At 40.7% G+C, this 24,581-nt stretch overlaps 2 protein-coding genes across 13 annotated transcripts in view; one reads left to right on the forward strand and one right to left on the reverse strand.

The window, feature by feature from the left end:
* Positions 1-24,581, reverse strand: part of GK (glycerol kinase) — a 342,820-nt gene that overhangs the window by 127,614 nt on the left and 190,625 nt on the right. For 8 of the 10 annotated variants that reach the window (XM_054695801.1, XM_054695793.1, XM_054695794.1 and 5 more), the window contains 2 exons: positions 18,323-18,471; positions 2,520-2,592 (listed from right to left, as the gene is read on the reverse strand). The gene's annotated coding sequence lies outside the window, so the exon portion shown is untranslated. The remainder of the gene's footprint in view (positions 1-2,519; positions 2,593-18,322; positions 18,472-24,581) is intronic. The other 2 variants (XM_037512564.2, XM_054695796.1) reach the window with 2 other exon arrangements.
* On the forward strand, positions 38-19,679 carry TASL (TLR adaptor interacting with endolysosomal SLC15A4). Of its 3 annotated transcripts, none has more exons than XM_054695803.1 (3): positions 38-53; positions 2,447-2,626; positions 18,338-19,679. In XM_054695803.1, exon 3 carries the CDS (start codon positions 18,339-18,341, stop codon positions 19,233-19,235), a length of 897 nt encoding a protein of 298 aa, XP_054551778.1. In that variant the 5' UTR covers positions 38-53; positions 2,447-2,626; position 18,338; the 3' UTR covers positions 19,236-19,679. The 3 variants fall into 3 exon arrangements, with proteins under 3 accessions (XP_054551778.1, XP_037368468.1, XP_054551779.1); XM_054695804.1 differs by lacking the exon at positions 38-53 and adding an exon at positions 223-249; XM_037512571.2 differs by lacking the exon at positions 2,447-2,626.

Raw genomic sequence — 24,581 nt, forward strand, 5'->3', positions numbered from 1 at the left:
ATGGATGACATCATAATGGAAACAGCTTGGGGGAAGTTTTTACACCAGGAGAGGTAAGTGAACAGTAGGGATAATATTCATGTACAGGCACAGAAAGCAAGGCAAAAAGTCTTTATCACTCAGCAGATTGATAGGAAATCATATAATAACATTTCCACAAAGGATTTAATTCAGCTATATTATAGTCAGCAAAGAAAAGTCAATTTAAAGTCAATTTTATAAGATCAGGTTCCATCAAAAAAGAAAATGGTAAGCCAACTTGACACAGTGCCAACTTTTTGAATATAGAAATTATTTTATGTAAAGGCTGATTTCCATAAAATGAGTAACTTAAGAGAAAAAAAATCAAGAGCGGGTGTAATAAAAGTTCTGCATATTATATTTGAATAAAACAATAATGGCAGCTTAATCCACCTTAGAGCAGATGGGATCACTCCTAATGGTTATTGCCTGGCACTGGGGGTGAGTTCTTGGGAAACCAGCAGAAAGTGTTTGTGGAGGTAGCTTAAAGCCCACTCTAACATATGCTCACTCTATCTACTTGTGGCTGAACATACACTAGAATAAAATAAAACATGTTTGTCCCTGAAGTTGCTATGACCTTGATCACAGCTAAGTTTTTGATGGGCTACAAAAGTCTGAAGACACCCCTGGGCCTTTTCTTAAAAGATCACACTGCAAGTGGACCTTCCCTTGGGCACTGAGTCTGGTTGTTTTCGTGATAGCAGGTCAAGTCAGAATCACAAACTGAGAAACTGTATTATGACTCCAAGAGGGGAACCTGTTTTTGCAACTGGATCTAAGCAATGCTCAATGAAATAAAACATGAATTCACGAAAGACTCTAACAGAAATAACATTGCCAGTGCGCTTTTAAAGATAGGGATTTTTAAGATGTCGTGGATGAAAGGTATTCAAAACAAATGTTCACATAGTCAGGGTCTGGAATTTAGTTTTGATCAGAATTAGGCAGAAAAAGTCAACAGACTTACACTACTCGGGCAGGCAGACGTATTCTTTGCTGGTTTTCTGAAGCAGTTGGTGTAAACCAGCTCAATTATTTTGAAAATTCTGAATATTTTTCTGCTTTAGGGTAAGAAAAACTGATCTATTTGTAGATAGACTTGACTGTCATTCAGGAAAAGATGGATTAAAATCAAAGCTGTAAAATCAAGAAATGCTAAGTATGACTTCAAAAAATGAGTTTTAAAAATGAAAACATAATATAGTATGCAAAGTAGCAATTTCAAAAGGGTGTGGAGTGAAAAGTAAGACTCATTCTCAAAAAGCAATCACTTATTTCTAGTTTCTTGTATATCCCTATAGAAAGATTCTATACATAAATACTTGTGCATACACATAAATATTCTTTTAAAATACGGCTTGGAACATATGTTGTGCTTTTGCTAAACAACATGTCTTGGTGATGTTTTCCCCTATTATTAGACATAAAACAACCCCACTCTACTAATTGCATACCGGTCTACAATAGGGATATACTCTCATTTGTTAATCAATATTCTATTTATGAATATTATTTTTCCAGCTGTTTACTTTCTTAATGCTAAAGCAAATATCTTTTCACATGTCTTCATGCACAGGTACAAATGTATCATAAGGATAAATTTGTAGGCATGAACTTGTTGAGTCAAGAGAATATAGCAATTTAAAATTTTGAAAAGCATAAATGGACAGGGGCCTCCCTGATGGTGCAAAGGGTTAAGACGCAGCACTATCAAGCTTTTGGCAGCCACTGCAGTACAAGTTTGATCCCTGGCCAGGGAGGTGACCCACACGGCACAGCAGACCTCTCTCTCCTGTCTCATGTGCTGCTCCCCTCAGCAGTGTATTTTGGTAGATTTGCCTGTTCTGCTCCCTACTCTGTCTCTGGTGAATCCTCTCACCACCCCATTACATCTCTCGCCTGCACCCCAGCTCTTATATGAATAAATCTTTAAAAAAAAGAAAAATTGGACAAAGGCAGTTGGCCTGTAAATATTGACATTCTCACCAATAGTGTATGGGAGTGCCTGCTTCTCTATGATCTTGTCTAGACAGTGTATTTCTAAAAAGTTGCCAATTCAAAAGAGAAAACCATTGCTTTGAAGACATTTTGTGTATGATTGAGAACTACTACTTTGTAAATGTGATAGATTAGTGATGAAACATTATTTTCCAGATGGTGTCTGATTTTGGCTTTCTTTTGGGAGAAGAATCCCAGAGAATGGGAGAAAAAGTAAGTTGATAGGGTCCTTACATAATATACAGCAATGAACTATTTTAACAAGAAACAGTTTCGTAGATAGGTTTCATTTCTTGCAAAAAGGGGAAGGAACGCCATTCTGTGACTCAGTGTGGGTTTGTCAGTTATTGCCTCCCCCTTCCTGGGACTTCCCACTGTCATTTAGCACAAATCAGACTTGAGCAAAACAACTCTTTTTCCATAGGATCAGTCATAAAAGAATGACGAGGCAATGAGCAGCTAAGTTTCTTGGTCTCATCAGTAAAAGGTAGACTCACCCGAGGCTTGCAAACATTTCTGGAACAAGCACTGGCTGGTTTATTCATCTCTATATGGTCAACTGCCGTGTTTCTGCAGGACAAAAGGAGCACATTGGTTAGTGAAGGTAAGAAAAAGGAGGCCATGGGTCCTTTCATTGCTAACTTTTTCTGTTATTTCTCTCTTTACATTTTCTTGGTGCTTTATCATCAGAGCTCAGACCCCAACCTTATGACATCAAAAACGCTTTTCTAATTTATCAAATCGAAGGTGAGCGGGCACTCAGACAAGCATCTATGCAGTTAGAGAATAAAGAGAAATGAAGCAAACACTCCCTTTCCTTATCTCCTCATGGTCACAGTTCCACAAACTTTTTCGGTCCTAAAATCTTTGACAAGTCTGGCCAAATATTTGTTGTGTAATTTTTTCAGCCCTCCTTCAGTAATTGCTACGTAGGTTTAGCATCTGTGTTTTTGTAAAAGAAGCCCCGAGAGCCTAAACAGAATTTTGCAGGGACAGTACAACTCTTGAATTCAGTCACAGTGAAGTTGTTTTACAGATGAATATAATCGCAATAGACTCCTACTGAATTTGACTCAATTATTCATTCAGCGAGTTTAAGTGTTTCTCTGTGTGGCAGGACATGTTAAAAGTGTATGTGATCTATAGTGATGATGCTTTTTGAAATGTCACCTGGGTGATTTGGGGAAAGTCTCGCTGTTAGTGTTAAAAGGTAGTGCAGGCACAGTGGGCTTTAGTTTGAATTGTTTGTAGACCTGCTCAAATATTCTTCATCTTTTGCTCCTCTCCCTCTGCTTGAATATCGACCTAGTTTGGCCAGAATATTCATATTTTTAGAACATTTCTTGTGTTAGTCAGTGTAAGAAAATAGTATTTCTGAACTTCTTGTACTTAAAATTTGTGTTCAACATTGTAATTTGGGTGATATTCAAAGGCAGTGAACTAACTTCATTATCTTAGAGCAAAATGATGTTTTAAATAGTCATTTCAAATTACTGAAACATTTCCAATCACGAACCTAACGTTTATCTTAGACATGTAAGATATTGCCCCACTAGACTTTTAGCAAACAGAATAGAATATAATGTTCCTTTATTAATTAGAGTGCCTTTATTAATTATAGATTTTCCGCTCCCATTTTCATTTTGAAAAGCTTCAAATCTATATAAAAACTAAAATAGTACAAGGAACACCCATATTTCCACTGTGAAAATTAATCTATTATGCATCATTTCGTTACATTTTCTTTCTCTCCATGTATACAAACACACACATATAGTTTTTTTTCTGACCCATTTGAAAGTACATTGTTGCCCTTAGAACACATGTAATGCACAAATTACTGAGCAGGCATTTCCTAAGAATAAGCGCAGTCTTCTATATAATGATGTTAAGGAAATTTAATATCAATACAGTACTATTAATTGAATATACTATTTATATTCAAATGTTCCCAATAACTCATGTGTCCTTTAGTGTGTTTTCTTTTTTTTAAATTCAAGCTTCAATCAGGTATCTTGCATTACATTTGGTTGATATAACTTGAGCTAAGTAAATATTAATAGAATATTTTTTGTAATTAATAATGTTTAACAATTATAATAGCAAGGAAATTTAACATCAGTCAATACTATTATGATCACTTATTATTTTAGTCTTCTCATTTTTTTTTGTCATCTCGTCTAGAAATTCAGAACATGCCTGCATTTGTATTTATGTCCTTTAAGGAATTAAGATTTTTTAAAAATGGTTTTTCTGTAATTTTTTGTCCCTCCACCAAATCACCTGGGCCAGTACCCCACTAGCCTCCCTCCCTCCTCCCATCCACCCTTTCCTCTATTCTTTCTGGTAATCATTATCTTGTTTGTGGAGCTCAATTGTTATTCCTTCATTGTCTGTATATTATTTTTTGTTGATATTTACATCTTGCAGATGAGTGATGCCATCTGAAATCTATCTTTCACTTTCTGACTGATTGAATTCTGTGTAATCACCTCAAGGTCCATCCATTTTTCTCCAAATGCCACCCTTTTGAAGGATGTCCCCAAATGCCACTTTAGTCAGATGATGGGGTTCTTGTGTCCTTCTGAGAAAGAATTCAGCAGACATTCCTTTTTATCAGCACAAGGCAAGTTTATTGAGGAAAGAAGAACAAGGAAAGAGAGATGCCTGAATAGACATAGGCGGGCAGTCTTAAAAGGCAAGAGGTGTGTTTTGCCAGGGCAAAGGGTGTTCTTTTATAATGTTCTTTGACGGAATTATTGTGGAAAGAATCCCTGTGCGGTCAGATTGGGTTGGTTTTCTAAAATTGATAATCCTCTCTGCCCCCAGCTCTGGCTGATAATCTTTTCTGACTCCAACTTAGACTCTTGGAGACTTCCATAGCCAGGTTTAGTCCAAGATTCATTAATCATCCCTACTCCCACCTCTGGTATCTGTACTTGTGAGACCATCCATACTAACTTTTCTACCCTAAGAGTCCATCGGTTTCATCTTTTTTCACAGCTGTGTAATGTTCCATTATGTACATGCTCCATAGTTCCTCTATCCATTCGTCTGTTGAAGGGTATTTGGGTTTGTTTCATAACTTAGCAATTGTGAACAGTGCTGTTATGTACATAGGTGTTTTTTGGTATTAGAGTTTTCATGTTATTCGGATAAATATTTGAGAGAAGTATTGCTGGATCATATGGAATTCCCATTTTTATTTTCTTGAGAAATCTCTATACCATTTTCCACAGGGGCTGTACCAACTTATATTTCCATCAACGGTGGAGGAGAGTTCCTATTTCACTGCATCCTCACTAACATTTATTAATTCCGTTCTTTTTTTTTATATGGGCCATTCTTACAGGGGTGAGGTGATATCCCAGCGTGGTTTTACTTTGTATTTCTCTTATAATAAGTAATGGTTGAACACTTTCTCATACGTTTATAGACCATCTGAATGTCTTCTTTTTTTTTTTTATAGAGGCATGTTATTTATTTATTTGTTTGTTTGTTTTTGTTTATACATGCACTGGGTACAGTCAGAAGCACGGGAGGGTGAGAGAATTCACCAGAGCCAGAGCGGGGAGCAGAGCAGGCAGAAGGACCGAAGTACACTGCTGAGGGGAGCAGCGGGCGGCAGGAGAGGTCTGCGCGCCATGTGGGACCCTCCTCCGGAGGCCGGGGAGCAGCCGGGGATCGAACCGGCGCCGCAGAGGCTGCGGGCAGCTTCGCAACCCAGCGCTCAACCGCTGAGCCACCGGGGAGGCCCTGAATGTCTTCTTTAGAGAAGTGTCTATTGAGGTCCTTTGCCCATTTTTCAGTGGGGTCTAGTCCTCCCATTTTGTGTCAAAATCACTTAAAGGTAGTTTTCAGTTTGTGAGATTGAGATGCAAAGTGAGAATATGAAGAAAAATGCAAGCTATGACAAAAATACATAACACTAATATTTTCACATCAAAATTTTGTATCTTCAGAAATAAGGAAATTCAAACATCAGATTAAGCCCTTGATCATAATATCTGAGTAGAAGCAAACAGAAAATTATTTATCTACTTGGTGTTGTTTATATGAAAAACAGAGTCCTTTTGAGTTATGATTATGTTAGTCATCAAATTAGACTTTCAGAAATTAATTCATTAAGTATCACTTCACATTTGATAGAGTAGGTAATCCCCAATTATATATTTTTATCAGGAATTGAAATATGGATGAGTGACACTTTATTTTTTTGGAAGATTTATTTATTTATACATACAAGAGCTGGGGTGTAGGCCAGAGATGGAGGGGTGAGAGGATTCATCAGAGACAGAGTGAGGAGCAGAACAGGCAGACGACTGAAATACACTGCTGAGGGGAGCATCGGGGGAGACAGGAGAGGTCTGTTGCACCATGTGGGACTCTCCTGGCTGGCCGGGAATTGAACCGGCGCTGCAAAGGCTGCAGACAGCTTCACAGTGCTGTGCTCAACCCGCTGTGCCACTGGGGAGGCCCTTCACCCTCAAATTTGAAGCAAAATATAGTTGCTCATCTAATTGGAAAATTAAAAAATAACAATGGGTTGAAGAATGTCACTGAAAATAGTTCATCTCCAACACTGCTAGGAGAGAATAAATTGACCCAAGACACTTGGAAGGCAATTTGCAATTCTCCAAATCTGGCCTAAGGAAACATGCCTGGGGCACGTGCGATTATTACACACAGTGATAAAGTAAGAAAAACCTCAGTGTTCACAATGGGGAGTGATTGACTAGCATAAGATGTGCCTATTGATATACTGCTTGTAGCTGTTGAAAGGCGTATCTATATAAACAGACACGCTGAGAGATGGGAACCAAACCGTATTGCTGCTAACGAGGCCAAGGTACTCTTCAGCAGATACTGTTTTCCAGTTTGTATTTCCCTGTGGTTACGTCTGCTGGTGCCAGGAGGTAGCCCCAGCCCACTGTCTCCCTTTTTCATAGTTTGGAGTTCTTCCCTGCACCGGGTATGTATCTAGTCTCGGATGCCTTAGTTTGCATGCACCCAAACTGTCCTTCCAGAGACCAGATTGTTCTGCCATCTTATCACCCCCACTTCCCACCAATCGCTAGTCTTCATGCTTTCCTTTTGCTATTACAAGTTACTCCTTCATTCCAAGGATGTTCCCAGTGATATATTTCACTGTTTAAGACAGAAGCTGGTTTTTACTAAAGTTCATGCAATCCTGATGACTATATTGGATGGGGGGGGGGGCGGGGAGGAGGGAGAGAAGAACCTAGAATCTCTTCTAATTAAGGGACAAGGATTGTGAATTGATGGCCAGGGGCTCTGAAATTTAGTGTATGAGATAAGAACATAAAGGGTAGATGTGGTGGGACAGGGGTCAAGGATAGAGAATCAGGGCTCTCAGGAATGCAGAAAAAGTGCACAGATGCATTGGGAAGGTTCAGGTAAAGACCACATATCACGAGGCCTGTACGTGTATGGACTTTATCCCGGAGGCGGTGGGGGCTGTTAATATTTAAACATCTGTAATATTAAATTTCTCTGGACCATAAACCTATGGGTATGATCACATCACCCCGAAGCAATGGGAATGGTTAAGGAGATGTTCACACAGCTAGATTTAAAAATCACAGGATAAGTTGTCAGCATACCTCAAAGCCATATGAAGCTTGATACATGCCTGGGACATGCATTGGGACAAACGTGTGGTTCTCTGGGACACCCCATTGGGGTGGCACTATGTTTCCAGAGCTTTTCTTTCAGTGCTATACTATACCTTCCTTCCTTCATGAAATGCTGCTATTATTCAATGGAGCCAGTGCTGATCCTTTTCCTAGGACGAATTGCTTGTCATGACTGTGTGACATTAACTGTTTTCAACTATGCGGTAGTGTGATGTGTTTTAAGAACAGACCACTTGCTTTGGAGTTTGTAAACTTGAACCTGAAGCTAATCTCTAGTACTTAGTTGCTTTGTGACCTTGGGAAGGTCATTTGGAAAATCTGGATTATTTTAATATCTAATGTACAGTGTGGCTGGAAGGGGTAACATATGGAATGCACCTAACACAGTTGCTATTATTATGCCTTATCTGAATTACTGCATCTGCTTTTTGACTTAGCTCGAGGGTAATCAAACCATGGTCCATGGGTCAGTTTAGTCCTCTGCCTGTTTTGTAAATAAGGTTTTATGGAAACATAGTCACATTCACTTGTTTACATATTGTCTATGACTGCAAGGATGACAGTTATAACAGATCTCAAATACTAAATGTTTGGCCTTTTATAGAAAACATTTGCTGATACTAATTTGGATTTTTCCAAATGTTTCCTTTTATAAAGTTCTTCCATTTTAAGATTTTCTTTTTTAATCTATGCTCGTGTTGTTTGGGTGTAAATTAAAAGTATCTATGTATAGAGTTATAAGAGTTTTCTGAGAGAACTATTTATATGGTAGTCCAGAAGGAAGAATTTATTTTGCAAAATCTTCTGAAAGCCAAGTAAATGATTTAACGAGGTGCTGTACTTTAGCACTTATTTCTAAGTTGTGAATTTGTGCATAGGTTAATTTTGGTGTTCCCCTCCATGGCAATCATTAATGTAGGCTTAATTTAACTAGAACATCTCATCTGCAAATGCCCTTGAGTGTCTTTTTCTTTATACTTAAGAATCCACAGAGAATTCTTAAAAAATAAAAATATATATAGCTTCTGTATGATTAGAAATTAAAAATTCAAGTGATAAACTATTTTTGAACAATTGAAGTCATTTGGTGGGTTAAGTTTTGGTGTCTCAGATAAAATTATATCTAATGAATACCTTATTTGTTTGAAGTGTACCTTGAATAATGCCTCTGAAGACACTGAGTGACATATTGCAAGAGTTTCACAGGTAATAGCTGAAATTTATTAAGAAAAATGCCAATAATTAATCAAACCCAAACAACTTTCTCTTTCTATTTTTAAATTGTAGGATGCCAACATATGCAGCACTGTATTCAGTCTAATGATACATTTAGGGGTTTTATTAAGATTAGATGAGTTAATATATGTGTAATTTTGTTTATAAGTTTCACGAAGTTTTACTCTGCATAACTTTAGAACAATCTTTCACAAGCCGTCTTAGTGTGCTCTCTGCTGCCCTCTGCTGCTAATTTTCAAAAACTGATTTTGTTTCTGTGTAATATCTAACTCTTTTAATATAGTTATGAACCCATGCCGTATTAAAGTTTGAGGGGACTATATAAATAACTTAATCCCATATTCTTCAATTCACAGATGAGAAGTGAAATCTCTAAGAGGTTAAGTAACATGACCGTGGACTATGTATTCTGACTGCCCAGTGTTTGAACACCCTGTGGCTTAATTCTGACATCTATAAAATGAACATAACGATATGTACATTTTTGGAGCTCCAGTGATTTAGTACATAAAAAAACACTTACGATAGTATCTGGGCCACAGCTAGAGCTCAGGTTAGCTATTTTGCAGACTTGTTACTAACTAGACGAAAACACTTATTTTGACAAGGTCAGAACTAGAATTCTGGTGTCTTCATGACTGGTTCAAGAATTATTTTGCCTTAATGAGTCTGGCCACACAACTAATATTACCCTCAAATGTAGATCTTTAAAATGTGACCTGTTCAATTCATTTGAAACTCTAGTTGTCTTTACAAAGCTATGTGACACTGCAGCTTTAGCTGTCACTCATTCTTCCTCAAACTCTTCACAAAGGGCTCCCCACAGCAATTTTTTTAAATACCTAGAAGCTCCTCAAGTGCCCAGTATAAATGCCTACTGCCTACACTTGGGAGCTGATTTCACTATTTCATTATTGGTTTTAAGTGACCCTAAGTAACGAGTTCCCAGTCTGAATCTCCAACGCACAATTAGACACAACTCAGAGAATCAACTTAAGAGATTCCGACTTAAAAGAACATAAACTAAAGCTGTCAGCTTCCTTCCCAGCTCCTCTTCCAATCTCCCCATTTTGGTCAATGCCTTTTTCTGGTAAGCCCAGACAAAGAGTTTCTTTTGGCTCCTCTCTCTCTCCTTCATTTCCATGTTCAGGAGTCTTGGTCTCTTAAGTTCATTCCTTCTCTTCCTTTCTTTGCCCTCCCTCCTGGTTCCTGTCCCAATCACCTCAGACAGGGACGAATCCAGCAGCCTCCTAACTTTGGGCCTTAACTCCATTCTCACCCTGCTGAAATTCACCTTGCACTTGACCGATAGATGGTACTGAGAATCCACTTTGTTACCTCCTGGAGGTCTGTACTGCCTGCAGGGTAAAGCAAAAGTTCTCAGGCATACGTGTCTCAACTTACCGCCCTGCCCCTTCCCTTCTGTCCCCTTTCCTTTAGCCATGGGTGTAGTTATCCCTAGATATTGGGATGCACGTCCTTCTTTTCCATATTTGGACCCACTCCTCGACTGCTCTGCCTTGGGCTACACACATCAGAACAATAAGGTTCTTATTCTACCAGAGTTTAAGGTACTAACAAAGCCCTCAGTTGATAAAAATTGGGCAAAGGCTATTACCCAAAATAAAATCCTAGACCTTCTTTATTCATTGTGGCGAAGGGCTGGAGATTATCTGGAGTACCCATAACACCAGCCCCATAAAATGTAAGGAGGATCCATTAGGGCTAAAAAGCTCAATGTGAAAAGAAATAGGATAAATACTGGGAGACTTGGGATATGTTTGACCAGGAACAAAGGGTGAGAAGGAAGGACTGCAAATAGATGACCCTGACTTGCAGAAGTCACACAGCCCACTTGGACTGGTGTCAATTACTGACCGACACGACAATGACAACACGGGCCTCCTCACATGTTGACCTTCTCTCCTCCCTGAATGTGGTCTCATATTTGGTAGGGTGAAATCCTTCTTGATTTTTGGGCCCAAAGTTAACTTTTCACACACACACACACACACACACACACACACACACACACACACCCCAACTTTCATTTAAGAATGTTAAACTTATTATAGGCTGATCCAGAAAGCTCAATATGACTCTTTAAATATTTAAAATTTGGGCCTTCCTGGTGGCCTAGGGGTGAAGTCTTGGCTCTATCACTATGGCCTGAGTTCAATCCCTGGCCAGGGAGCAACCCACATGGCGCAGCAGACCTCTCCTGTCTTGCCCACTGCTCCCCTCAGCAGTGTATTTCAGCAATTTGCCTGTTCTGCTCCCCACTCTGTCCCTGGTGAATCCTCTCACCCCCCCCCCCGTACCTCTGGCCTACACCCCAGTTCTTCCATGTAAAAAAAAAAATTGGACAGTGTTGGCTTACAACTAATATTTTTTAAGTTGTAAGAGTATTTCACAATGTCACCCATTTTGAATATTGATTAAGATCTTTAAAGGTTCTCTTTAAGAACAGCATAGATCATTTCAGTTCCAGAGATATTTTCCTCCAAATATTCCATCAGTCTCTTCTCCCCAGATAACAGCATTGTTTTTGTTTCCATCAGAATAAGGAAATTCTAGTGCTTGTCCTGTTTTTCAGCCAAAAGTCTCCAGAGATTTTTACTACGTGGCACTGAGCACATTTTTTGGATAAACATCTGGTCTGCTCCAGCACCTCCCCTCTTGTTCATAGGGACAGCAGCTCTCCCCTCTGTTTCCCCCCTAGAAAACCCTTAGCAACCACCTGGACCATGATTGGATCAGAACCTCAGCCCCAAGTTCAAGGCTGAAAGTTTGCCTTTTTCACAGTGACCTCCCTCTCTCTTCACCATTAGAATATGCAATGTCTGTAACCACAAACTCGGCTTCACAGGAAATTTCACTTTCATTTCATCCTCTCTCAGTTACTTTAAAAAGATTTATCTTTAGTTTTCATTTTAATGAGAGAATTAACACAAGTTATATAGGCACATAATTTGGACCAGGCAATTCTAAGAGGTTTGCTATGGGAAACAGAAGTCTCTGTACCCCCCTTTCCAAAGCAACTACTTTTATCTCCTTTTGCTAATTATTTGGTATTTACCACCATTTCTCTAAGCAGAATGCTTGTTTTACCAACTTCTGGATTTTTCAGTTTGGGGCACCATTTATTGATTTGTCCCCATACAGATAAAGATTTAGGTCTTTATTCTTCCCTGGATTTCACCAAGTATCCACACCCTTGTGCTGTTCCAGTCTGGACACAAATGCCCAAGAAAATTCTTATTGATATTACCCTACTGTGCATAATGAATGATTATATCTTTGTTTCCATACTTTATGGCCTTCATGCGGTCATGTTTTAAATCTGGTTAGATCAGCATTCATTGCTGTAGAAGTTATTATGACTGTACAAACACCATTGACAACTCAGCTATGTATTGAGCCATTTTGTTTTGCTGCACAACTTTTTCTTAAATTCGGAGTTGGAGGGTATAATTGCGTAGATGCATGGTATCCAAGATGGTAGCCAAATATGGCAACTTAGCTTAAATCAGAATTTCAGTCATGCAAACCACATTTTGAGTGTTCCCGCGTCACCTGTCACTGTTGACTATTCTGTAGGAAGCAGACACTGAGCATTTCCATCACTGCAGGAAATTTTATTAAACAGCATTTTCATCCCCTCAAAGACAACCTAAGAGTCCACACCATGAAAGCAAAAAATAGCTTTAAAAATTTTCCTTAAACCATTCACACAGGCGTTCTAGACTGCTCCAAAGAGAAACAGAAAAAAAAAAATTAAAAGGAAGTTCTCTGTAATACCTGTTTCAGAATAACAAAACTTTAAGTCTCAGATAGGGTCCTGACCGTCCCATTTCAGTACCAAATAACTCCAAGTTTAAGTTCTTGGCTCATCATCTTTGGATAACTGTTCTTCAACACCCCTTGAATGATGTACAGAAATGAAGTGGTTAATCAGATATAATTCTAGAATTATTGCAATGGCTGTGATCATCCAGTGAACTTTAAATTGCAACAAAAATGAGCTGTCTTCAGTATTTTGAAAATCTACATTATCACCTTCATTATCTTCTAAGTCTGTACTGTACAATATGGCAGCCATGGGGCATTTCAAATTAAATTAAAGATACACTTTCATTAGTCACATCGCAAGTGCTTAGTAGCCATGTATAGCTGTAGGATGACATTTTGGAAAGTACAGGTATAGATCATTCCATCATCCCAGAAAGTTCTGTTGGGTGGTGCAGGTTTTTCACTAGCTTAGCTTTTCCTAATTCCTCCCCAAAATTCATAGTCTTAGTCAAGACGATCAGACTTATTGTATTTATCTTTATCTCCAGAAGCCTTCTGATGTGTTCCAACCAGCCAGATGCCTTTTGAGCTTGTTACACAGTTTGCATTCTGGACTGTCCTTTCACTGTGATCTTGGGGAGGACTCTGATCTTAGGGCAAAATATGAGAAGCCTCAGCATGAAGTCTTCTATCTTTTTTTCCTAGTCCTGGCTACCTCTCACCCTCAACCCCTACATCTAATTTCTGTCCACAGACCCAGCAAAACCCACCCCTCCGTCACTTAGTGGGCCTGGCCATGATGGATTTGTAGAGGAGCCTTTAGGGTCGGGGTCATATTAGCAGGGAATTCTGAGATCCTGAGCACCAGGAAGTGCTCCAGAAAGTGGCAGTGTTGAGGCTAGGTGGGCTCCCCCACCTGTTGGGAGGGGCACAACTGGAGCAGGGCCAGAGTGGGGTGCTTTACAGGGCTTGGAACAGAGGCTCAGGTTATGCCAGTGTCTCTCTGACTCTCTCCTGTTCTGTCTTTGCTGTTTCTGCTCTCGCCTTTCTTCTTTTTTTTTTTGTGGGACCCTCGCTGGCGGCCGGGGAACGAACCGGTGCTACAGAGGCTGCGGACAGCCTGGCAGCGCAGCGCTCAGCTGCTGCGCCACCAGGGGAGGCCCCTCTCGCCTTTCTTCTTCTGAGTGATTTCGTCACTCCTTTCAGTGGAGTGCATCTTCCACTGACGTCCCAAGAAAAGTGTCTGGGAGATGAGTTACTAGAGATTTGTGACCTCAAAATATCTCTGTTCTGTCCTCATAGGTCTGGTTTAATAACCAGGTTGATAACCTTGTTCTTAAATTCTAGGTTGAAAATAGTTTGCTACATTAGAAACATTTTAGATATTGTTTCATGGTTTTCTTGCTTTACATGTTGCTTTTGAAAATTCTGAAGATTCTGGTTCTGGATCTTTTTTTTTTTTCCTCTTTTCCCTCTGGAGACTTATAGAATTTTCTCTTTGTACCAAGTGTTCTACCATTTTACAATAATAAGAGGAGGTATATGTCTATTTTTACCCTGTATCTTGGTACCTCATGTCTTTCAGTTCTGGGAAATATTCTTGAATTCTGAACTTAAATTCCTCCCTTAGTCTCTCGGTTCTCTTTCTGAACCACCTATTATTCAGATAATGGATGTCCTGGGCTGCTTCTCTAATTTTATCTTTTCTCCGTTCTCCATCTTGTGTTTTTGTTCTACTTTCCTACTGGGAACTTACTTCAACTTTGTCTTCCAATAATTTTACTGAGTTTTAAAATTCTCGATCACTTTAACTTCTAAGAGCTTCAGAATGCCTTTTAAAAATGGCATTGTATTGTAATTAAAAACCATAATAGTATACCTATCTTATTGAAAATATTGACAGTAGTCCACCTCCTCACCCTCACACACACCAGTTCATTTTCTCTAAGTGGCTGTTTGGGTCTCTCTCATTCAGAGATTTCCTCAGATGCTTCAAATTCTACCCATTTCTAGATGGGGATCCAAGAACCTCAATGGATTCCACTGATTAGGAGCTTGAATGGGGGGGTGATCTCATTGCCACATTTACTTGGGGAACCTCTGGTGCCAATAGTTCTTCTCAGATTCGTCAGGTTCCCCAGGATGGTCTTCCCATTATCATGCCTGGCAGGAGGATGCCGTCTCGGAGATGACTGAAGCTCAAGGCCATAGCTCTCAGCATCTGAGATGAATATATTTATCTGTTAGTAATTCTCCCCTCCAGAGTTCCTACGTTTTATTCTTCAGAGGCTTTTTTTTTCTTTTGGGGTTGAAAATGGGAGATGGTTGCTGGCTGCAGGCATGAGGGAGATGACCTGGTTTTCTGATGGCTTTTTAAATAAACTTTCAATCAATCTGATTACAGATACAAAGGGTCTGTGGTACCACCAATTCCTGTTCCTTTGGGGAAATTTAAATCAGCCTGGTGCTTGGATTTTCCTATGGCTCTTGCAAGATTGGCTTTCTCAGGTCTAGGTCATTAACCTTGGCCTTCCTGCTTTCCAACTTCTAAAATGTTATTTCTCTCATCTCTTCTGTTCTCCTTTTTCTCATAGATGATATCTTTTAAAAATCATTTGCTTTTGTTCTAGTGATGTTTGGGGAAGAAAAAAAATAGCTGCATACACTTAGTCTTCCCAGAAATCTTTGCTTTCCTCTACCTCAATTTGATCTACCTCTTTAGGGCACAAGCTGCTGAGTCATGACTGTCAAGCAGGATTTCCTCATTCATGTCAGGGCTCCTTCCTCCTTGGGTTTGCTCTCAGTTCCAGCTTGCTTCTACAGAGCACAGGTCAGCTGGAGATGTGAAGGTGGGGGGACTCTTTGGTGTCATCACGGAGTCACACTGCTCTGACATCTATGGTAACTTATCATTCACCTCACCCCTGGTTAACACTCTGTGGAGGGCCTCCCCAGTGACGCGGCAATTGAGCACTGGGCTGCGAAGCTGCCCGCAGCCTCTGCAGTGCCAGTTCGATCCCCGGATGCCAGTGAGGGTCCCATATGGTGCGCAGACCTCTCCTGCCGCCCGCTGCTCCCCTCAGCATTGCGTTTCGTCAGTCTGCCTGTTCTGTTCCCCGCTCTGGCTCTAGTGAATCCTCTCATCCTCCCACGCTTCTGACTGTACCCAGTGCTTGTATAAATAAATAAATCTTAAAAAAACAAACAAACAAAAACAACACTCTGTGGAGATCATGTCTGCCATCGTCCCATCCTAAGTCCAGGTCTTTTCCAGGTTTGTGGGCACTGAGAAATGGTGTATGTGAGATGATCTGATGAGGCCACCTCAGGCTGGTCTACCCAGGTCATCAATACAGCTGGCTCTCCCCCTACTCCCATCCTATGTTGGGCAGGGGAGAATCTTGTCAGACTTTTTATATCTTCGGAGTCTGAGAGGTACGGTCTACCCCTCTTCTATTTTTGACTCCCCAAACCTGTCTGGAGCCATGCAGTCTCACTCATAGGGGATTCTGCCCACGGAAGTCTATTATCAATGAATAAACATTGCACCCTACGTCCTTCTGGAGTTCGGAATTTAAAATCTCAAGTTATGGTACCTCAAAAGTCATTTCTTGGGCCTCCCTGGTGACACAGGGATTAAAGTCTCAGCACTATCAAGCTATCACCAGCCACTGTGGCCTGAGTTCATTCCCTGGGCAGGGAGCTGACCCACATGGCGCAGCAGAACTCTCCTGTCTCTCCTGCTGCTCCCCTCAGCAGTGTATTTCAGTAGATCTGCCTGTTCTGCTCCCACTCTGTCTCTGGTGAATCCTCTCACCCTCCACACCTCTGGCCTACACCCAGTTTGTCTATGCATAAATAAACATAAATCTTTTTTACAAAGTCATGTCTTTGGAGCTATCATTTCTGCCAAGAGATTCCACGACCTATTTAGACACTCAAAAGCTAAAAAGCTAGGCTTAGGCTTTGGTTTTCCACAGCGACATTCTGAGGCCATGGAGATAGAGGGCCCACAGCACAGCCTGATGGGGTGGAGGGGGTGGGGCGGGAGGTAACTGCATTGCTCTTAAACCTTTATGATAAACTCTTCTGCTTGATTATCCTCTCATGTACCTAAATTTGCCTTTTCACCTAGACATTCAGTGTGTTGAGGGAACAATTACACTTAGAAAGTTCTTTTCAGGAAAGAATATTTTCTTCACCCCCACCATGTGTCCAACAGACAACAATTACTTTACGAATTTGAAGACCTTTTAACTTTTTACCATTATGGTCTAGTGCCTGGAATAGCATGAGCCTTTAAATAATTAATAATTTGCCAACTGTATCTTGGAATACTTTTGAAAGAGAAAATTAACATTGAAATTAAGCCCCTTATACAATGAAACCACTTGTATTAATGATATTGATTATAATTATAATATTACCCTTATACAATTTAAAATGAATTTACTTGCGAGATAATGACATGAATATCAAAGAGATGCTAAAATGAAAAAAAAAAACCTTTATGTATGCTTCAAACCATCCTTTTCCAATTTGAATTTTCAATTTCAGGCTCAAGTTGACAGTTCTGTTTTAGAAGTTTGGCCATGGAGGCCAAAGAGGATCTTTTTTCCCACGTTGTTTTCTGTTGCCCCAGTGTGTTCCTTATTTTAGAAAATGCAGCTGCTGGTTTCTAGCTGATTCTAGCCACTTCAGTCTCCAGTGACAACTGCTGAGGGTGGGAGCAGAGGCAGGTGTGGGGAGAGCCCAGTCAGGAAAGCTCTTTGGTCACTAGGGTAGAGGAAACATGACAGTGGGCCATAGAGACATTTCCAGAATGGTCTCTGAAGTGAGACGGACAGAGCAAGAAAGCCAATCTGGGATGCACAGGCAGGCAAGGCTTTGTGGTCTTTCATGATGGGTAGATCATGAGTTCACTTCTTACCATGCATGCCCTGTTGTCGCGTATTTAATACAAGTTAACAAATCTCTTGTGAGTCCTTCCAAAATGCATTCACCCCTGCTTCTGCAGGGTGGTTAACATTCAAAGAAAAGGTGCAGCTCTTATTCTCAGTACAATTTGCCACAAATTTCCTCATTTTTCTTGAAACCCAATAGCCATGTGGTTGGCCCAGTTTGCAGCTCCTCAACCACTCTGCATTTCCTCTGTGGCTGAACACAGATGCTTTGCCTGACTCCCAAGGCCTCAGCTTATGCTCAACTTCTGGGTATATACTGAACAGACCACGCCACCATATTATAATTTTGTGCCTATGGCTGCAACTCCTCAGTCTTCAAAAGTCAGATGAAACGCCACCTTCTCTGACTCGCTCCATGAGTGGGGTCTCTCTCCTATGCTTCTTCTCTGCCTGTCACTATTACAAGCCTCAGTGATGTGATATTGGAGTTCTTTGTGTTTATTTTATTTTAGTGGAAACTTCCCAAAGGATGGAACTGTGTCTTAGTCATATTTCTATTTCTGGCATTTGTCACAGCCCTGGTACACAGCAGGCATAGAATTAGTAATGGCTTGGTGAATGAATGAAGCAGCCTTTATTGTCCTTTACATGTTTGATACATCAACTGCCAATTGTGAAAACCCCCATCTTCACTTTCCCCATGTGACTCACCGACTCTCTTTCCAGAATGCTGTCAGAAGGGTATCTCAGTGGACTCGCCTACTGGAACGACACCCTCTGGAGTTGTACATCGTGTCATGAGCAGGTGGCTGAGGAAAAGGGAGAGGAAACGAAATCTGCTGCTTCTCTTTCCTATTCCTCTGTGGATGAAACACAAGTCAGAAGTCTCTACGTGAGCTGCAAATCCTCTGGCAAGTTTATTTCTTCGGTGCATTCAAGTGAGAGCCAACAGAGTAGAAATCAGAGAATCACAGTGTTGCAGACAAGCCCCAATCCTGTGTTTGAAAGCACAAACGTGGCTGCAATTGAAATCTGTAGAGACCCTAGCAGAGAGACTTACTTGGTTCCACCTTCCTGCAAAAGCATTTGCAAGAATTACAATGACTTACACATTGCAGGGGACCAGGTGATGGCCATCAATTCAGTGACAACAGATTTCCCCTCCAAGAGCAGTTTTGAGTATGGCCCTTTGCTGAAATCATCTGAGATTCCTTTGCCCATGGAGGATTCCACGTTCACTCAGCCCAGTGACTTGCCCCAAAAACCTATCCAGCGGTATTCATCCTACTGGAGAATAACCAGCATCAAAGAGAAAAGCAGCCTGCAAATGCAGAAGCCGATTTCTAATGCAGTGCTGAACGAGTATCTGGAACAAAAGGTGGTGGAGTTGTATAAGCAGTACATTATGGACACCGCGTTTCATGACAGTTCTCCTACCCAGATTCTAGCATCTGAACTCATCATGACAAGTGTGGACCAAATTAGTCTTCAAGTATCTAGAGAGAAGAACCTGGAGACCACAAAAGCCAGAGATATAGTCATTAACCGCCTATTACAGTTGGTGTCAACGGAAATCAGCACTCCTAGCCTCCATATTTCCCAGTATAGCAATGTGAATCCATAGAGAGGATGCTTGCATTCCTCTTTCTCGACTACTCAAGCCTAAAGTAACACTTTATTCATTTATTCTGAGAATGTGCAGGAGGGAGTTTGAAGGGGAGTTAAGGACTAGAAAAGCGAAGGTTGGCGGGAAGCCAGGTGTGAATTAGGAGGAAATCAATATTATACATGATGAAGGATGTGGGAGGAGAAAACATAAGGAATGACTTCAAAGAGGGGTGTATAGCAACAAAGCAAAATTAAAGAGGATCAAGAAAAAAAAGGTATGATTCTTTTAAGGGAGTATAAAAATTGAGAAAGACAAGCCCAGTAAGAAAACACCATGGCAGAGCTAACAGGTCATAAGGTTCTAGGGTGAAGAGTTTCCTACCCAGGTAAATTCCTCTAAGTTATTACTTCTTGAGGGAAATGGACTTAGAAGGCTGCTATATTGGGTAGAAAGACAGGTTCACACACTTTTCAAAATATATGTTAATATCTCTTTTCTCTATTTTGTATCAGCAGATCATTAAAAAATATGTTCTTTGTATACATTAAAGTGGTAATACATTGCAATTGTGTTTTTATTTTTCAACCATTACTTAGCTACAGTTTTAGCACATTCAGAAGTCACTCAAATCTTCTAATTGTGCTTATTAGTGGAGATGAAATTTGACAAGTAGATCATACCACATAGTGGACATTAAGCCATTTAGTTCTATTTTGCCACATATGATTTTCTGGGTGGTATTAAGCATCAAAAGAAACTATCAATCTTACTTTTTCTCTTCATTTTCTTCATGTTTTCTTGACCCTTCAGCAACCAGGAAGGGGTTTTCTGTATCTTCAGAACAAGGTTACAAGCTCTTGGGTCCCAAGATATAAAATTCTGTAATTTCAGTCACTAGAATGGCTGTTTCACGTGAGCCTCACTGCTCTATCCCATGCCTCTAGCTCAAAGGTTGGCAAACTATTATGCCAAATCGAGCCTTCCAGCTTTTTTTTTTTTAAACAGGTAATTGACATATAACTTCTGAGTTTCCAGAGTATGACATGCTTCAGTATTTATATAGACTGCAATAGACTAGTTACATCCTTTTGAACCTCCTTGAGCTAAGAATGGTTCTTCTGTTAAAATAATGTGTTCTTACACAAGGGATTATGGTGATGGTGCACGGGTGAATTGGTGGTGGGAATTTTACGGGGACTACGCCTGAGAGGAGAAAGCATGCATTGCACAAAGAAGAAGAATGATGTAAAAATATATATATATATATATATAAAATTAAATTAAATTAAAAAATGGCTGAAAAGCCATCTTAATAATTTGTGACATGCAGAAGTTATATGATGTTCAAGGCCAATTGTTCATAAAATAAGGCTGCATTGTAACACAAGCACGCCCACTCACACATGCATTGCCCGTGGCTGCGTTCACACTACAGAGGTAGAGTCGAACACAGAACACAGCCCACCAAAGCCAAAAACAATATCTGTCTCTTTGCAGATGATGTTTGCTAGCCCTGCACCATAGCAGTGCCTTATCTTTTTCGTGATTCCTTGACTTCAGGTTCCCTGGGGAAGCTGCCTCTGCAGTGGAGACTGGTGAGCAAGTTTATTGAGGTGAGCTGGCAACAACCTCTGTGAGGTAGTGAGGCAAGCAGAAGTTTCCACAGGGGTCTTAGGCCACTGCCTTGGGACCTCTGGAGTTGGGATGACACTTTTCTTTTTAAAGATTTATTTATGCATACAAGAACTGGGGTGTAGGTCAGAGGTGCAGGGGGTGAGAGGATTCACCAAAGAGAGTGGGAGGCAGAACAAGCAGATCTACTGAAATACACTATTGAGGGGAGCACTGGGTGAGACAGGAGAGGTCTGCTGTGCCATGTGGGTTGCTCCCTGTCTGGTGGGGGATCGAACTCGTGCTGCAGTGGCTGCAGATAGCTTGATAGTGCTGTGTCTTTAACCCCTGCGCCACCAGGGAGGCCCGGGATGACCTTTATTGAAGCAAGAAGGTTGGTTTTGTTTCTCCTTCCCCAGTAGGTGGCTTACCCTTAGCTGAGGCAGTTCAGGGCAAAACTCCCGAAGTGGGAATCAGCTGTGAGCCGTCAGGAGCCAAACTCTAGGCAGCTGCTGGCAGCATGAGCTTCTGATCCAGAAAGAGCTATCCGGGTGGAGCCAAACAGCATCCTCTACATTTCTCAGTAGCATTTTGTAGAATGAATGAATTTTTCAAAAGCATATAATCTTGTGTAAGGAAACCTAGTTTTGAAATAATTATTCAGAAATGTTATTCATGGTTTCAAATGAATCATAATAGCAGCTGCCCTGTATTGATGGCTTGCTGTGGTATCTGGCACCATGTGAAACATTTTCTATGATTTATCTCATGTAAGTCTCATAATGACCTTATGAGAGAGGCCTATTATGTTTTTTTTTTTTTTTTTTAAATACAGGCAAATCAGTCAGGCTCATGGAAATTCAATAATTTGTCCCTGGGCAAACAGTAAGTGGTTGAAGGGATTTGAATCCAGTTCTATTTAACTTGAAAGTTCTGGCTCTTAAACACCTGCTCTCTCCTGTGGGCCATGGTTTTTGTCTCATTAAAGACCGGAGTTGGGGGCCTCCCCGGTGGCACAGAGGTTGAACGTGGGTTGCGAAGCTGCCCGCAGCCTCCGCAGCGCCGGTTCGATCCTCGGCCACCGGGCGAGGGTCCCACATGGCGCGCAGACCTCTCCTGCCGCCCACTGCTCCCCTCAGCAGTGTACCTCGGTCCCTCTGCCTGCTTTGCTCCCCGCTCTAGCTCTGGTGAATTCTCTCGCCCTCCTGCGCTTCTGACTGTACCCAGTGCTTGTATAAATAAATAAAATAAATCTTTAAAAAAAAAAAAAAGACTGGAGTTGGGTTTTCTAATCCAAGGGAAATCAACACAAATTTCTTTATCATTACGTTACTTTGTTTTTTTCTTGATAGTTTTTATATAACTTCCTCCCTCCAGAATGTAAGTTTTGATTTATTCATTTGTTTCTCTACATCCCAAACTGTCCTTGCACACAGTGGTAGGCATCCAATTAATATGTCAAATGGATAAATAAGTTTTGGCTGAATTTGGATATTACAGTCAGTGGTCAAAGTGAAAGACCATCAACATAAAAACCAGATGAAGTGTGGCTAGAAGAAAAGACTATTGAGGCTTCCTCCTCAAGGATAAGGCTTACTGAATAAATGAGCTTAATATCTTTTAGCAGGTTAGTAAATTATATAATGAAATTCATTATATTAAGATATTATCATGGTTATTTTCCCTTCTGCTTACTTACTGGGAAATAATTTGTTAAAGTAGACTGAGTCATTTTTTTCCCCATGAGTACTTATGTGGTGCTACATTTTGTGTGTGGGGAGGTTGGGGTACTATGCATTAAATATACATGGGGGGGGCCTCCCTGGTGGCGCAGGCGGTTGAGCCCCGCACTGTGAAGCTGTCCACAGCCTCTGCAGTGTGGGTTCAATCCCGGCCAGCTGGTGAGAATCCCACATGGTGAAGCAGACCTCTCCTGTCTCACCAGCTGCTCCCCTCAGCAGTGTATTTCAGTCAGTCTGCCTGTTCTGCTCCCCGCTCGGTCTCTGGTGAATCTTCTCACCCTCCCACGCATCTGGCCTGTACCCTGGTTCTTGTACAAAAATAAATAAATCTTTAAAAAAAATAAATATATGTGGGGTAGATGTATCTGCACAGGTATACACATACAGGAGGAGGCCCTGGTCTTTGCAAGTTTACTATATTGTCGGAGAGGCCTAGCAGATAACTCCCTAAGAATGAGCTAAGAATGATTTTTCCATTAAGATGGCTGAAAAACCATCTAAATACTTTGTGACACGCGCAAGTTATGTGATGCTCAAGGTCAACTGTTCATAAAATAAGGCGGCATTGGAACATAGCCATGCCTACTCACACGTGCATTGCCTGTGGCTGCGTCCGCACTACAGAGGCAGAGTCGAACACAGAACACGGAACAGAGCCACTCATTGAGCAAGAACGTGGCTAAGTGGTACAAACAGGAATAGGAACACCATTATCAATGGTTCCAGCGCAAGTGTGGTAAGTGCCGAAAACGAGACATAATGGAGATACCAGTCAGGGGAGGAGCCCAGTGCCAGCATAGCTTCCAAGGGGAGGTGACAGTTTAAATTATTCTTAAACAGCATGGGATCTGGGTGATGGATGGGAGAGGAGTTCCAGTCAGATGCATGAGTGTGTTTGGCACTACCAGGAACTGCCCACAATGACTACAACCCCAGCTGAATGAAGGCACCAGTGGGCAGCATGCTGGCTTGCTCACGCCATCCAAACAGTACCACCCACCGCAGCTGCAAAGAATACAAACATTCCCTTATGGTTATGGAGGTCAGAAGTCCAAAATCATTCTCAACTAGGCTATTATTAAGGAGTTAGGAGGGCGGCATTTCTTTTGGGGGCTCTAGGGGCAATTCGGTTCCTGGCTCTTTGCAGCTTCTAGAAGCTGCCCACATTCCTTGGCTTAGAGGTCTGTTTCTATCATGTGATAGGCAAGGGCTCCAGATGCTGAACTGGTATAAATTGAAAGAAAACTTACTCAATACCCACTAGGAAAGCAATGCCTACATTTTAGCTAGTGCCAGGTGGTATATATGCTATTCTGTAAAAAAGGTGGGTTGGCAACTACCTTTCCATGTAAGAGGAAACATTGCTTTAGTGATAAAGGTATAGACTGAACCAAAATAAATGTACATCATTAATTCTGAAAACATTTAGTGCTGCTACTAAAATAAACTTCTCTAAAGTATCAATAACATGAAGGCACAGTTACTAAGAAGTTTTCGCCCACTGCCACCAGTTTCCCCCAATATTTTATAAAGAGAACTAAATTTCAAGTGTCTTGCAGCTTTGGGGGGAGATATTTGGCACTTTTAGCCATCTCTAAAACTTTTCCACAAAGGATTCAAGGAAATCTGTCACTCTTTTGCTCCTATTTAGAAGATTAATTTTAAGTTATGGGTTAGGAGAGTCTGTTCTGTTCTAGGCCACAGCAATCCTGCATCAAATGTGACAAGAATGCTTATTATCATGGTCTGTGGGCCATTCATGGTTTAATATAAAAGAAACTGAAATTCTGGATGTTTCAAATGCAACCTAGGACTTCTTCCCATTTAGAGTCAGATTCATCTCTTCATAAAATAATTCTATTAATTCTATGAAATTATATAATTTATTATCTATTATTCTGTAGAATTGTTTCATTAATGAAAAAATGATCAAAATACATTCTCACTTTTTGCATCATCCAATGAATTAAATGGAGCTAGGACTTGAGCATCTACGTCTGATAACATA

The sequence above is a fragment of the Talpa occidentalis genome, unplaced genomic scaffold (assembly GCF_014898055.3).
Source record: "Talpa occidentalis isolate TD23 unplaced genomic scaffold, MPIMG_talOcc4v2.1 talOcc4.15, whole genome shotgun sequence".
NCBI classification, from domain to species: domain Eukaryota; kingdom Metazoa; phylum Chordata; class Mammalia; order Eulipotyphla; family Talpidae; genus Talpa; species Talpa occidentalis.